The sequence below is a fragment of the Cotesia glomerata genome, linkage group LG8 (genome assembly GCF_020080835.1).
Source record: "Cotesia glomerata isolate CgM1 linkage group LG8, MPM_Cglom_v2.3, whole genome shotgun sequence".
NCBI classification, from domain to species: Eukaryota; Metazoa; Arthropoda; class Insecta; order Hymenoptera; family Braconidae; genus Cotesia; species Cotesia glomerata.
In genome coordinates this window covers 17,170,957-17,186,846 of record NC_058165.1, presented here as the reverse complement: position 1 = coordinate 17,186,846, position 15,890 = coordinate 17,170,957, and the positions used below count along the sequence as shown (strand labels likewise).

The 15,890-nt window shown below is 27.8% G+C and overlaps 2 protein-coding genes across 3 annotated transcripts in view; one reads left to right on the top strand and one right to left on the bottom strand.

Moving 5' to 3' along the window:
* LOC123270785 (transient receptor potential cation channel subfamily V member 5) overlaps nucleotides 1–4,527 on the bottom strand; it is a 66,871-nt gene extending 62,344 nt beyond the window's left edge. Inside the window, exon 1 of the mRNA XM_044736936.1 lies at nucleotides 4,127–4,527. The gene's annotated coding sequence lies outside the window, so the exon portion shown is untranslated. The remainder of the gene's footprint in view (nucleotides 1–4,126) is intronic.
* The window catches only part of LOC123270786 (tubulointerstitial nephritis antigen-like), a 36,220-nt gene that overhangs the window by 10,884 nt on the left and 9,446 nt on the right, over nucleotides 1–15,890 (top strand). Inside the window, exons 1-6 of one of the 2 annotated variants that reach the window (XM_044736938.1) lie at nucleotides 7,237–7,247; nucleotides 9,203–9,503; nucleotides 12,032–12,095; nucleotides 12,647–12,845; nucleotides 13,587–13,882; nucleotides 13,963–14,162. In XM_044736938.1, the coding sequence (XP_044592873.1) occupies nucleotides 9,218–9,503; nucleotides 12,032–12,095; nucleotides 12,647–12,845; nucleotides 13,587–13,882; nucleotides 13,963–14,162 (1,045 nt within the window). In that variant the 5' untranslated portion in view covers nucleotides 7,237–7,247; nucleotides 9,203–9,217. Of the gene's footprint in view, nucleotides 1–7,236; nucleotides 7,248–9,202; nucleotides 9,504–12,031; nucleotides 12,096–12,646; nucleotides 12,846–13,586; nucleotides 13,883–13,962; nucleotides 14,163–15,890 lie in introns of those variants that run through there. The other variant, XM_044736937.1, reaches the window with a different exon arrangement.

The following is a 15,890-nucleotide window of genomic DNA, read 5'->3' as shown; positions in this document are numbered from 1 at the left end:
AATCATGATTAAAAATGAGCCGGAAAATCTAGCGCAGAAAATAAAATCAGATCAGGTCGATTTGTTGGCATCTTGTGCGTATCACAGTCATAATTCTCGGTACTCTGCTCTGTTCTTGACCCATTTAGTTTCATTAACGACAAGTGGGCGTCAGGTGCTTGCTTGTTGTCATGCATTTAATAATGCTTTGTGTTTAATATTCATAAATTTAACGCCCACGCGAACTATTAGCTATTAGATGCATCAATCTATCCGTCATGTCTAATCTAGAAAAAAATAGAATTAGTTTACATAATAGTAATAAAAGTTTAAGTTTTGTTTATTATTGTTAAAGAATTTTAAAGTCTTAATTTTGGGCTACCTATTAGAGATACGAAAAAATCATAAGACTACTTTTTGATAAGAAATTGAATTTTTTGTAAAAAAGGTCTTTATCAATTTTTCCCTACACAGAAAGAAAAATTTCTTGACTGGAGAACAAAATTCTTGGTTCAAGAAAATTTTCGGGTGCCTGAAGGAAGACCGAAGTACAAATTTTTCTTGAAATTCTATTCTTGGTGGAAGTCATTTCTTCTTAATTCACATCATAAATACTTGATACAATAAATTTTTATATCTGATCAAGATTTTTAGATACTCTACACTGATAGAAGGATTTGTTTATAGTTAAAAATATTTGTTAATATTTAACAAATCATTTATTAGAAACCACTTTTTAGTCCTTAACAAATATTTCTTAGTATTTAAAAAGATTTATTAATATTTAATAAATGAATATCTGATTTATTAAATACAAACAAATCATTTTAAATACTAAGAAATATTTGTTTGATACTAAAAAATGGTCTCTAATAAATGATTTGTTAACTATTAACAAATATTTTTTTAATACAAATAAATCCTTCTATCAGTGTAGGGAAGCAGCACCACCTACTTCAGCAGAGAAAAAAATTTTCTCACCTTGAGAAAATTTTTCTCTTGAATATTTGATACCCATTTTATATCATTTAAGCGTGCAATTATACATATTGAATGAAAAAAAAAAAATTAGGAAAACGGTTGACCCTGAAGGCCATCCCTGCAACTTCCCGCTAATTCCATACCTGGATGCTTAAAATTGCACTTATGCCGTTTTTGAGCGCTCTTCGAGCTCAAAAATACACTTTATGTGTTGTTTTGAGCTCTCTGAACTCAAACAGATAAAATTTCTATGCTTTTGAGCTCTTCGAGCTTAGAAGTCTAATAAAAGTTTGATAAAACACTTTTTTTTGAGTTTTCAAATCGCAACAACTTTTGAATGAATGAACCGATTTTTACGTGGTAGGCGGCATTCGACGCAGTTTTTTAAGCCTTTTAAAAAATCTTTAAGTTTAAATTGATCAAACTAGAAATTTCGGAGTAATTCCGAAAAAACACTTTTTTGGGTTTTCTTTCCTGCACGGTATCTCTCGAATGAATCAACCGATTTTGACCGGATTAGCGGCGATCGAAGTGGTTTTTCAAGGTTAAGAGCTGATTAGTTTTTGGAGTTGATCGATAAAGCCGTTCGAAAGTTATTCCAAAAAAACCACTTTTGAAAAAATTTTTTTTTACAGTTTTTTTTTAGATTTCTCGAAATCTATCGGTCCAAATTATATCCAAAATCTAAGTTTGGACAAGTCCTTTCGAATGGCGCCAACCGCGATCGTATCGGTCAAGTCATTCAATAGTTATGAGAGGTTTACATACTTACACACACACACACACACACACACATACAGAAATACATACATACAGACACAGTGACACCCTCGCGGGGATAGTCAGGGAAGCTTCCTGTGACCTTCAAACGTCGAGATCTGATGAAAACTCGATTTTTGTAAAACGGGGTAAAACCAATAACTTCCCGATTTTTGAAAATCTGAGATTTTCTTAGCGAGAAGTTAAAAAGATTCAATATTATTTGATCTTCCCATTTGACATGTTAATCAATAAAAATATAAATGAAAATTTACTTCTAACTTTATATTTAATTTTTTGGAGCAAGAGAGAAATTTTTTCAAGACAAGAAAATGTACTTCTATCAAGAACTAAATTTTTTGGAGCAAGAGGCTGAATTTTCTCAAAACAACAAGATTTTCTTGACTTAAATAAATTTTCTTGGATCAAGATACGTATTTCTTAAAGCAAGAAAATTAATTCTGTTGGAATAAGTGAAATTTCTTTTCAAAAAAAAATTTTTTTTCGCTCAAGAAAATAATTAGGAAGAAAAATATTTTCTTGGCTCAAGTGAACCTTTTTTCCCTGTGTACGTGTTAAGCTAAGTCGAACATCAAATTTCTGAGCTACCTTTTAGAGATACGAAAAAATCACACTACACGGCCCGTACTGAAAAAAAATATATGCCGCATATACGTGGGCAAAAAAAAAGTATGTGGCGTATATATTTTATATGTGCGACGTATATGTATTTTTACCAGCATATGTGCGCATATATGTTTTTTCAGTGTGGGGGAGAGAAATTTATAGGAACCTTTCCTAAAATTATGGGAATGGTTCTTATAATAAAATGATCATCATAGGTATCAATCCTATGCTCATTATGGGAACCATACCCATAGTTTATTGGAAACATTTCTATACAATAATGGAATAGGTTCAATATATTATGGGAATGGTTCCTATAATATTATAGGAATGGTCCCTATATCATTAAAGGAATGGTTCCTATAATATTATAGGAATGGTTCCTATAATATTATGGGAATGACGCTCATAATAATAACAAAATGTTTATATACATAATAATGAAGCAATCACATCAAAAATATAAAGTAATTATTATATATTTTTTTGCTAATAAATTTTTTTTTGTAAATAAAAATTGATCTTTCACTAGAGTGAAAAAATTTCTTTTTCAGAATTTTTATTCACGTGTGTACTCAATCTTAAATTGTTTATTCCAACTCAGTTATAATTGTGTTAGATAATATTGAAAAATATTGTAGCAATTCTAAAGTTTCTCTAATAAAAAGGATATTTTCTCACAATACAATTAGAGGAGCAAAGTAGATATGGAAATTTATTGTTTATTTTTATAATTTCATTTTATTTTCAAAACAAATTATTTATTTACAATACATACGTTGAATATTTATTAAATCCACCTTTTGGGTGTGTTACTTTTATAATTTATATGAGCAATATTACTTATTTTACATATTTCAAATGATGTTATTGGGAAGCAAGTAAAATTATCGAAATTACTAATTATTTCAAATGCTTCAAAGTGGTCATCGAAGTCACAAATAGCTTGAGTTGTAATGATAAATATCTCAATATTATTACACATCATAACTATAATATTATGGGAATGGTTCCCATTATATTATAGGAATGATTCCTATAATATTATAGGAATGGTTCCTATAATATTATGAGAATCATACCGATATTACAGTTATAATTATAGGTATCGTTCCTATAATTATAGGAACCATTCCTATAATTATTGTAACATTTCCCAAAAATTATGGGTACAATTCCCATAATTTAAGTAATCGCTCCTGAAATGGTATAGGAAAACATTTCATTAAAATTATAGGAATGATTTCTATATTTTTCTCTCCGTGTAGTACTTTATTGTAGAAAATTGAATTTTCTTATCAATTTCTGTATATCTCTTATCATTTGATCGGAATTTCAATTTCAAATTCCAATACAATCGTACGCAGTAAAAAATTTTGCGTCATTGCGTCAAAAAATTTTGTGTTAAAAATTTTTGTGTTAAATATTTAACACTTTTATATGTAAATTTAACATTTATTGTGTTAAATTAACACAAAAAAGTGTTAAATATTTAACACAAAAATTTTTAACATAAAATTTTTTGACGCATTGACGCAAAATTTTTTACTGTGTATTAAAATTTGATCTTTTTATTTTAATCACGATATTATTTACAAAATTTATTATTTATTATTATTACGCAATTTTAATAATAATAATAATAATAATAATAATAATAATAAAATTGGTTTATAATAGCAAGCTATAAATAATTAATGACAATGACTGAATTTATTTCCGGCTGAGGATTGCGATCAGACATGTAATAAATAGAATAAAAGTGTTGACTAACACTTACCTCATGTTTTTTTGCTCAGTATACAATAGTACACAATATATATGTACACACATATTTGATATAATATTATCGCAGTCTAATCTACCCTATTAGGTCTTGTGTCTTATGTCAGATAAAAGATAAAAGATAAAGCTGAAAAATTAATCACGGAACAAGTTAAGTAAAGTGTATTCAGCAATGTCAATACGTATGTTTACGTTGCAACTTTTTGCTCTTACTCGGTTCTTTTATTATTATACTCATACTTATACTCTTGTTATATTCTTTATTTTAATTATAATTTAACGTGAGCGAGCTATATTAAGCACTGGGTCATAAGACGCTTTTTGTTTGATATGAATTATTTTATTTTTATTATACACTTTCGTTTAACGGGATTTTTTTTGTTCATTGTGTTGTGATAAAATATGTTTCAGATTTATTTTTTATCAGGACGAAATATTTTGTCATTTTTGGAAAATGAAATTTTTTATTTTTATATCGATAATTTAATTTTTTTTAGTAATTTTTAATATTCTGGTATGAAAATCAATAATTTCAATTTTTTATCATTTTGATTTTAATCTTATAGATTGTAACAATCATGAGAAAAAAATTTTATCAATTCATTATGTTTGATTAATGAAAGAAACTACGCATTTTTTTTTTTTTAAAGTAAATATTTACGGAATTTAAATTTAATAATAATCGAAATATTCTCGCTTTAAAAATCATAATATTAATTTTCAACATAATTAAAATTGAAACTTTTAATTTGTAAAATCGTAAGAGATAGATAGAAATTGATAAAGACTTTTTTTTATAGGAAATTAAATTTCCTACAAGAGGTTTCATATGATTTTTTCATATCTCTAAACGGGAGCTCAGAATTTTAATGTTCAACTTAGTTTAATACGTGGTCTATATTAAACACACTAAAAATTTTATTTGCACGGAAAAAAGTAAACTGTAAAATTCACTCGGATTCCGGTTAATTTTTATAGTTTTAAACACTACAGCGCGCATCGAGGTGGCACAAATGTAAATGTTACAAAACTTAATGTGGAAAGTGTAAAAGTCACAATTTATAATTTAATATCGAAATTGTGATTAGTAGCTGTTACTATAGTAAATAACGACTCTCTCATCTTAAAAAATTACAGTTTCAAAGAGTAAAAATTGCCGTTTCAATACCCAAGTAACATATGCTTGAGCCAGATTTTGGTGCCAGCGTCTTGAGCAAAACCCCTAGTTGCTAGTGTCTTTTTCTACATATGGGTCTTGCTCAAGTTTATTTAAAAAGACATGGTTCAAGATTTATATATAACTAGCTCAAGACATCTTGTGCAAGAATATGAGACAAGTCTAAAGCAAGGTGCATTGAAAAACTTTCTGACGCATTTTTTGTACCAGAAACACAACAAAGACTTACCCATGACTTGCTCAAGATTTGCTCAAGATCCGTAATTCTCAGAAATCCACTGATTCTATAGTAAATATAGGAGGCGTAGAATGATGCGAACGGTTATTCGAAAACATTTCATCTTGAGCAAATCTTGAGCAACTCTTGCACAAGTATATTTAGCATGCTTCTGGTGTCAGTCTTTCTCAAGACTTGAGCTATAATCTGGCCCAAAGTTCTTGTACAAGGCTTGTTAATTGAATTTGCTACAAGTATCTGGACCCATAGGTAGAAAAAGACACTAACAACTATCGAAATTAAGACCAGATTTGCTCAAGCCTTGAAAAAGATTGCTATATGGGTATATAGTCTATACTATGAGGAGAAGGGGGAGCTCTCACACTCGGAGAATTTAACATTTGAAACAGTAAAAATTCTACTCTTAAAATATATATTTTACGTCCAAGCAAATCAATAATTATAGTTTGATTTTTAGCGTTGTGTTTAAAATTTACCATTGTACTTTGTAAATATTGACGTTGCTTGTATAGAAATTTAGTAACAGTAGTTTATATTTTTTACATATCATACGATCATTTTTTGGGTACGAAATGATAAATATCAAAGTCAAAATTCTTAATTATTATACATTAACGTTTTCGACTTTCACATAGCGAATATTACTGTTTGAAATAGTATTTTCTTCCATATAAATAAAAAATTGTAGCATTTAAATGATAAATATTATAAAGTGATAAAATCACGATTTTACTGTTTGAAATGGTAATTTTTTCAGTTTATCATTACTTATTATAAATCGACTATTATTTATAACAGTTTACTTTTTTCCGTGTGCGAAATGGGAAAATGACTAAAATTAAAAAATTTCTCTAATTCATTCTAATTTAGTCCTAATTTATTATTAAAAGTTTATATTTTACTAATTTATAAAAAAAATTTTTTTTAATCAATAAGAAAATCGATTTTTCTCTCCTAGTAACTTTTCAGCCGCACTAACTTGTATCCTGGTCAAATGTTTTAATAGTTTTAAGAACAAATTCATTTTATGTTTGTTATTTTTTTTTTTTTTTGGAATCTTACGCGTCAGCCTTCTGGCCTAGACACGTGGGATTTTTACGTCCCTTCCTACTATTTATTGTCCTTGATGTGTCTAAATACACATCTTTACCTCCTTTCCGCGGCTGTGGCCGACTTACAATCTGTACCCGCATTTGCCTGTGCCCCGCCCCTTAGCACAGTGACCAAGAAAACCACAGAAACCTGGCCAGGGTACAGTCGGCAAGGGAGCAAGCCTTGGAAATCGCAGAAAAATTGCGACTGCCAGGGCTCGAACCCACGCCTGAGCGACTGTTGTACGGGCAGTTTAAGACTTAAACCGCTCTGCCACGCAGTCGCTCTTTATGTTTGTTATTAACTAACATATTTATTATTATAGTTTTAAGAACAAATTTTTTTATGTTCGTTATTAATTAACACCTAAGTTTATCACGATCGTGTTGTCAGCATGCTAAATCCTTTATTTGTGTTTTTTTATTAGTTTTTTTTAATTATCCTAAATAATTTATAGTTAAATATATAAACAATAATGTTTCTAAGGTTGAAATAATATACAAGTCTTTTTAATAAACAACTTGATGTAGACATTTTGTACTTGTCCCACCAATCACAAATGCCTGTCCCGTCAGTCGCAATAAAAAAAATTTTTTTAATTGTTTCTACGTAGGTAATCAGGATAATTCTTCTTAATATTGAATGTTTGTAGGATAAATTTTGTATTAAGAGGGAAGTATTTTTTAAAAGTTTAGTGGTCGAACTGAAATTGGACTTTAAGTATACCTTTGGTAAGAGAGAAGGATTTTTCGATGTCCCACCAGTCACACTCAGTCAAATGATAATTACGAGAAACTTAAATAGTAATCGAGGTTTTTGACAAAGGGATGTTGTTAATTAGTTATTCTTCTATATTATAAGATCCACAGATTCGGTAGAATCTGGCGCCAAGTTCCGTTCAAATCTGCTGTAAACGGAGCGCCAGACTACCGACTATGTTTACTGTAAGCAGAACGGTATTTTGAGGTTGCAAAATTTTATTTAATTCTACGGTACTTTTTTTTCCTAAATTGTATATTATAACAGTAATTCATACTTTATTTGACTGTTATTAATTAATTATATTCACTTATAACAATTAATCTAATTGAAATTATTAAATTTAATCAGCACAAACTATAGCAACGCAAAAATTTCGATTCTGACTTTTTTTCGATGGGCAAAGTGATCTGCCACAGACTAAATAATTCGAGAATGCATAGTAATCCTTCATTAGATGGGAAACTACAGTTAAAAAAAGATATTTCACAGTTTGCATCTACACCCGCCAGGGTGCGCTGGAATTATTTTTACATAAACTGTAGTTTCAAGGGGATAGTTTGCTATAAAAAATGCAACCAACGCGAGATTTAAGTTGGTACCAATTGTAAATTTTTATTATAATTACAAAAAATACTAAAATCCGAACAAAAACAGTTTCACTGTAAAAAATCGCGCCAAGTCCACGTTCATAAGACTATTAAGAAAAAAAAATTTGTTTTTTTCTTTACAAAAATATATAAAATTAAAAAATCCAAGTAACCGATATGATTGTTTATGATTTTCGGAAATTAAAAAAAATTGTGTTATAAATTTAAAAATTAAGAAAAAAATTTTGGAACGTACTTGGTGTGCGTCATTGTGTATTTCAATTTTTTTTAAGTCCTAGTAAATAGATTTTACGAATTTCATTAAAAGTAAAATATTTTGCAACCGCGCACACTAAATACGTTCCAAATTTTTTTTTTTAATTTTTAAATTTGTAACAAAATTTTTTTTAATTTCCGAAAATCATAAACAATCATATCGGTTACTTGGATTTTTTAATTTTTTTATTTTATATATTTTTGTAAAGAAAAAAACAAATTTTTTTTTCTTAATAGTCTTATGAACGTGGACTTGGCGCGATTTTTTACAGTGAAACTGTTTTTGTTCGGATAAATTTTACTATAGTATCAGTCACATAATTATAGCTTATAATTGATGGAATTCGAGTCAAATGTCCCACCAGTCACTTTGGAATACCCCAAACTTCTCTTAACACATAATGTAATCAAATTATCTAAAAATTGAATTTTGAATTAAAATTTTTGCTGAATGAAAAGAGATAGAGAAAAATTGATAACCTTTTTTATAAAAAATTTAAATCCTATAAAAAAGTACTCTTTTAATTTAAGTATCTCCAATATTTAGCTTACAATTGATAAAAATAAATTAAAACAAAAAAACTAATCGTAAAAATTCTTAAATAAAAATCATCTAAGCTCTATAAATAAAACTATCAACCTTGGTATAAATTTAACCGGTATTAAAACTCGAAACAAAGAGATTAATTGGCCCTAGGATTATAGTATCACTAATATCGCCTCCTAACAATAAGCCTCATTTGATCTTGCGTAAAAAATGGTCTAAAGCCTATAAATACCATCTATAAAAAACAAATTCACCCATTATAAATAATACCTCGAGGGCAATAAATTACAATCTATTGTAAAATTATAGCACATACAATACACAATACCATAAAACACAATATCATAAAACATAACATTGATTATAAATCTTTTTGTTTAATTTATTTGCAGTGAACTTTCGCCATCATGAGCTATTTCCTGGCGCTCCTTATCGCGAATTTCGTGATAGCCGTAAGCGCGATTCCAAATTACTCGGGACTTCCCCCGGGACCTTACTGCGCCGGTAGGTACAACAACGGAAGGTGTTGTCCGGGAAGACATGATGACTGCAGTGCGCCTATTTTGAAGACTACATGCTACTGCGATGAATTCTGTAATCGAACTCGCGAGGAAGACTGTTGTCCTGATTACTGGTCACATTGTCGAGGGATCACTTTACCGACAATTGATGATGATTATCAAGAAATTAGACGTAAATATTATTATTATTATTATTATTATTATTATTAATTTCAATAAATGAATGATGTGAAGATCGGTGGTTTTAAATTAATAGGTTTTAGCAAATTAAGCCATGAATCCCGATCCGAAATTCTTGAAGAATTACTAAATTTTTATTATTACTTCTTCACCATAATATTTTATCGGTATGAGGTCTCATACCATCAGAGAAAATTCAGGTGAAATTTAACAATTAAAATTCGTTTTTCGACAATTGTTGTTAGAGAAAGATTTTATTACTCAGTGTAACTTTTTTCAGCGACTGAAAAAATAATTCACACAGCCCAGACCAGGACTCGAACCTGGATCTTTTGATTACGCGCCAAATGCTCTACCAATTAAGCTATCCGAGACACTGTCCGGTAGAGGTAGAGCATTTAGCGCGTAACCAAAAGATCCAGGTTCGAGTCCTGGTCTGGGCTGTCTGAATTATTTTTACAGTCGCTGAAAAAAGTTACACTGAGTAAAAAAATCTTTTCTAACAACAATTGTCGAAAAACGAATTTTAATATTTAAATTTCACCTGAATTTTCTCTGATGGTATGGGACCTCATACCGATAAAATGTTATGGTGAAGAAGTAATAATAAAAATTTAGTAATTCTTTAAGAATTTCGAATCGGGATTCATTGGCTTAATTTGCTAAAACCTATTTATTATTATTATTATTATTATTATTATTATTATAATTATTATTATTAAGAGAATAAGAAAAATTTTGTGCCCAGGATAGTCATATGACAAAATCGGTTTTTTTCTTAGTAAAGTTTAGTGTCATTGCAAATGTCTTGATTTGAATTTATGCCTTTTCAAGATTTCATTTCATTATTACCGATAGTTAATTTATGATGATAAGTATTTAGGCTGCATTCGAAAATGCTCTATCTCTAGACACATAATTAAGAAATGACCTTGTATCTTGAGAACTATTGACATTTTTAAAGATATAAGCTCATTCCGATGTTACATTCATCAAGACCTTTCATTTGAGTACCCACATCAATTTTTCATATATTTTATATGTTTGAAAAATACCAAATATATAAAATATATCAAAAATGTCATGTGGGTATTCAAATGAAAGGATACGATGAGTGTACCATTGGGATGAGCTTATATCTTTAAAAATGTCAATAATTAAGAAATGGCCTTGTATCTCGTGAACTATTGGCATTTTTTAAGATATAAGCTCACCCCGATATTACACTCATCAAGAGCTCTTATTTGAGTACATCAATTTTTCATATATTTCATATATTACATTATATTTCACAAATACCATAAGTATGGGCGATTCTCTGTAAGGACATCTTAAATCTGTACAAAATTGTCCGACCAAATTATTTTTGATTTTATTAGAAAAAAAATTAACAAAGGCTACAAAACTATCAGCTTAATGACAATAAATAAACAGCCAAATTAATTTTTGTTTTTAAGATATTTGGGTGTCTTTTGCCATATAACATGACAGGGGACTGTTTGTCAGGGGACTGTTTTTTTTTTATCAAATTGAGAAAAATCAAGCAAACTATTTCAATGCATTTAACTTTTCAAGTTCTCAATTAATGTTTACATTAATTAGAATAATATTAAGACTTATGGATCCAATTTTATAAATAAATTATAAATAAAAATAGTTGCAAGGGGACTGAGTTTTGAAGTGGCCCAGACACATATTTCCAGCACAAACGGTGCTTTGACACTAAATAAAATGGCGATAAAGCGCTAACAGCCCTATGGTTATTAACTTAAGGCTAGTTAGATCCTTATAAACCTTACAAAAGGTAAAATAACACGCTGGATTTTTTTTTTTGGCTTTGAACTTCTGGCAGGGGACTGTTCTTAAAACGCCTGGGACAAACTTTGTTTTAATGAATTTAATGAAATAAATTAATTTTCGGTACTTTTTATTGAAAAAGATTGTTAGTTAACTAATTAAGTTTATAAACATTATGAATCATATTATATATTATGGACGAATAACTTAAAATTTAATCTTAAAGTTTTAATTTTGGGAATGAGACAGCCCAGGGGACTGTTATTTCGGTGGTTTACGAATTTATAGTAAAAAAACCAAAATTTATTTCATTTTAGTTTTCAATGCTCCAAATAGAAATGTTTTTTTACTTTCGTTATAAATTTTTTTTAGTAACAAAATAACAATTTTTCTAATAAAAAAATGCCTGGGACAGCAAAAAACATCCTTACAGAGAATCACCCATATATTAAATATATTTCATAAATACCATATATATAAAATATATAAAAAATGCCATGTGGGTATTCAAATGAAAGGTCTCGATGATTGTAACATCGGGATGAACTTATATCTTTAAAAACGTTAATAGTTAAGAAAGTTCGGTGCAATTTAATAAAAGCCATTATTTAATAAAGCAAAATTTTATTAATTTATCGTTCACAAGTCATGGCAGTCACACAGTGACTGCAAGATTGCAAGTTATTATTATTATTTATATTTTTACTTTATTTTTTTTTTCAGAATGTTTTTTCAAAGGAAAATATTATCAACATGGTGACACATTTAAAATAAATTGCAATGTTTGGTAATTATTAAATTAATAATTTTTAATCTATGCAAAAAATTAGCATTTGAAATTCAAGTAAATAAATATAAGAGTTATTTTTTTAAATTGTTTGTTTGGCTGAATATTTTAGCTGAACAGTGCTAGGTAAGGGAAAATAAATAAGGACCACTTTTGTTAAAAATTGAGTTTCCTGCGAAAAAGGTCTTTTATAATTTTTTCGCATCTTCAAAATTCAATAAAGAATTTTAAATTTAAAAATTGTAAACAAATCAAATCATTTGATTTTATCGTACATTTTTAAATTCAAATTTTAATATTTAACTCTGGCTCATTGATAAGAGATATTACTTTTTCGTATTTTATTATTTTTTTGTCTCTTAATTTTTTTTGTATTTTCAATTTTTAACTTATAATTTCAAGTTCAAAAATCAAACGATATTTATACCTAATTTTTTGATAAAAAATATTAAGAAATATTTTTAAAAAATTAATTAAAAAAAAAATTGCAAATGTTAATTTGCACTTTATTAAAATTTAAGAATTAATAAATAATTAAAAAAATTATTTAGTAAATGTTCATCACTGGGCAAACGTGCAGATGTGCTCTGCGAAGAAAACCGATGTCTGATGGAACAAGATTTGCTGAGCACTCTTTACCTTGAAACCGAGAGACTAGGCTGGACTGCGACTAATTATTCAGAGCTTTGGGGCCGTACTCTTGAAGATGGAATCCAAAATAAATTAGGAACTTTGAATCCTGCTAAATCGGTACTTAAAAAAATTTTTTAATCATTTTTTTTTAATAAAAAAATTCAATTTTTAATTATTTTTCTTAATAAAAAAAAATTCAATTTTTAATCATTTTTTTTAATTTCTTTATATCATTAAAAAATTCAATTTTTAATCATTTTTTTTAATTCAATTTTTAATTTCTTTATATCATTAAAAAATTCAATTTTTAATCGTTTTTTTTAATAAAAAAATTCAATTTTTAATCATTATTTTTAATAAAAAAATTCAATTTTTAATTATTTTATTTTACCATTAAAAAATTCAATTTTTAATTATTTTACTTTATCATTAAAAAATTCAATTTTTAATTATTTTATTTAATAAAAAAATTCAATTTTTAATTATTTTATTTTATCATTAAAAAATTCAAATTTTAATTATTTTATTTTTTCATTAAAAAATTCAATTTTTAATTATTTTATTTTATTCGATAAAAAAAAATTCAATTTTTAATTATTTTATTTTATCATTAAAAAATTCAATTTTTAATTATGTTATGTAATAAAAAAATTCAATTTTTAATTATTTTATTTTATCATTAAAAAATTCAATTTTTAATTATTTTACTTTATCATTAAAAAATTCAATTTTTAATTATTTTATTTAATAAAAAAATTCAATTTTTAATTATTTTACTTTATCTTAAAAAAATTCAATTTTTAATTATTTTATTTTATCATTAAAAAATTCAATTTTTAATTAATGATTTCTTTACAGATCCATAACATGATTCCCGTGAAAAGGATCTACAACCCCGAATCTCTGCCCCGTGAATTCGACTCACGGTCCCGGTGGCCCAGAGACATCGGGGGTGTAAAAGACCAAGGCTGGTGTGGAGCTTCCTGGGCCATTTCTACAGCAGATGTTGCTTCGGATCGGTTTGCTTTGATGAGCAAAGGCTCTGAAGACATTGACCTCAGTCCCCAGCATCTAATTTCGTGCAATATTCGTGGCCAGCAAGGATGCAGAGGCGGATACCTTGACCGCGCATGGCACTTCGTCAGAAAATTTGGGTAAGATTTTACTTTAAAAATTTTTTATGACTTTTTTTCTTTTTAATAAATTAATTTTTTTTTTTTTTTTTTTTTTTTAGTCTTGTGGACGAAGAATGCTATCCATGGGTGGGGCGTGAAGACAAGTGCAAATTGCGCAGAAAAACGACCTTGAGGCATGCTGGGTGTCGGACTCCGAGAAATTCATTGAGGACTGATCTATATAAAGTTGGCCCAGCTTATAAACTTGGCAATGAAACTGATATTATGCAAGAAATCTTAACATCTGGTCCCGTACAAGGTAAAATTACGTGTTAAGGTAGTACCCTCGCCAAAGTCGTTTTCTTAGGATTTTTTTTTAATTCTGGCAGATTAATGTTCATATAATTCTGCGTCGATTGGCGCAATTTGAGAATTTTTGACCATCTAGTTTCCGAGATATTTAATTTCAAAGTTTGAGTTTTGAACGCTCTTATACATTACGGTATACGGGATATCGAAAAATTTACCTACAAACATTTTTATCTTACAAACTTTTCTTAGGATCTTTTTAAAAAACTAGAGTAATGTTAACTAACAACTAAACAATTTAAAAAAAAAAAATTCATTGATAATTACCACACAGTTTCAGAGATATTTAGTGATAAGTAATTAAAAATTTACCAGACTTTAGCCGAGGAGGGGATACGTTAATAAAGCTGTGGCAACAGCGCAAGTTTTGTGAGCCGCGAAAGAAGTATGAGACGCGCATGCGCTGACAAATTTGAAAAGTTTAATTTACGTTAGGTGTAATATTATAGTTATTAATTTTATTTATTTAAAAAAAAAACTATGATTATTTTATTAAAATAAGTATTTTTTATGATACTAAAATTAGCCGACATTTTTAATTTTTTGATTTTTTTTTTTTAATAATTGAATTAGAAAAAAAAAATTTTTTTTTATATTGCATTTACAGTTTTTGAAGTTTTTTTCAAGTGAAATTTTTTTTTTATTTTTTTGTAATCATTTTTTCAATAAAAAAAAAATTCTAAAAATTTTTAAATGTCGGCTGAATTAATTTTCATTTTTTTTTTATATTTATTAAAAATTCAAAAAGTTAACAATTTTAATATAATAATATATATTAATCCTTCATAAGTTATAAAAATAATAGTCAGATGAAATAATAAAAAATACTCAAATTTAAAATCAGTTAATACATAAACCCAAAAATTTAACTACTTATTTTTGTGAAAAAACAAAACAATACTGTCAATTATTTTTTTTCTATTTGGGGGCGTCCATAAATTACGTGAAGCATTTTTGAAAATTTTTTACCCCCCCCCCTCCCCCCTTGATGAGATTTCATAAGATTTTCCCCAACTCCCTCCCCCCTCCCCTAATCTCACGCGAGATTCTTCAAAATTTATGTTTTGGCTGTAAACGTGTTGGATTATTGAGAAAAAAAAAGCGCCATTCGGCTACACCCGACATGGATAGGTAGATTTCTTGTTTGAATATTGAAAAAAAAACCCTATTTAAAGGCCGTAATGTCCTAAAATTTATTTTCTATTATATTTTTGCAAATAACGACATGAGATTGACTATAACAAATAGATATTTAAAGACATCTACCTAAAAAATCAGATTTTTTACAGATAAAAGTCATTTGATGATAAAAGCTAAAATTTAATTTATTCTTGATTTTTTTTGAATTTTCTTAACTACGAAATAAATTGAAAAAAGTATTAAAAGTCGACGAACAATAGCTTAAATTGAAGATAATTAAACATATTATGACAAAATTTTATTAAAATTACGACATGAGACCGGCTACCACCGATAGATTTCTAAATAAATCTACCTAAAAAATTAGTGAACCTATCGATCAATAATCAAATTAAACAATCGAGCGCTACTTTGCTGCTCTGCAGGGTTCAGACGAATACGACAAACACTATTGTGTCAAATTTGGCCATATTTTATTATAGAAATACTATTTCACGCAATTTTACTCTGTTTTCTGCTAGAGAAAAAATTACGTGAT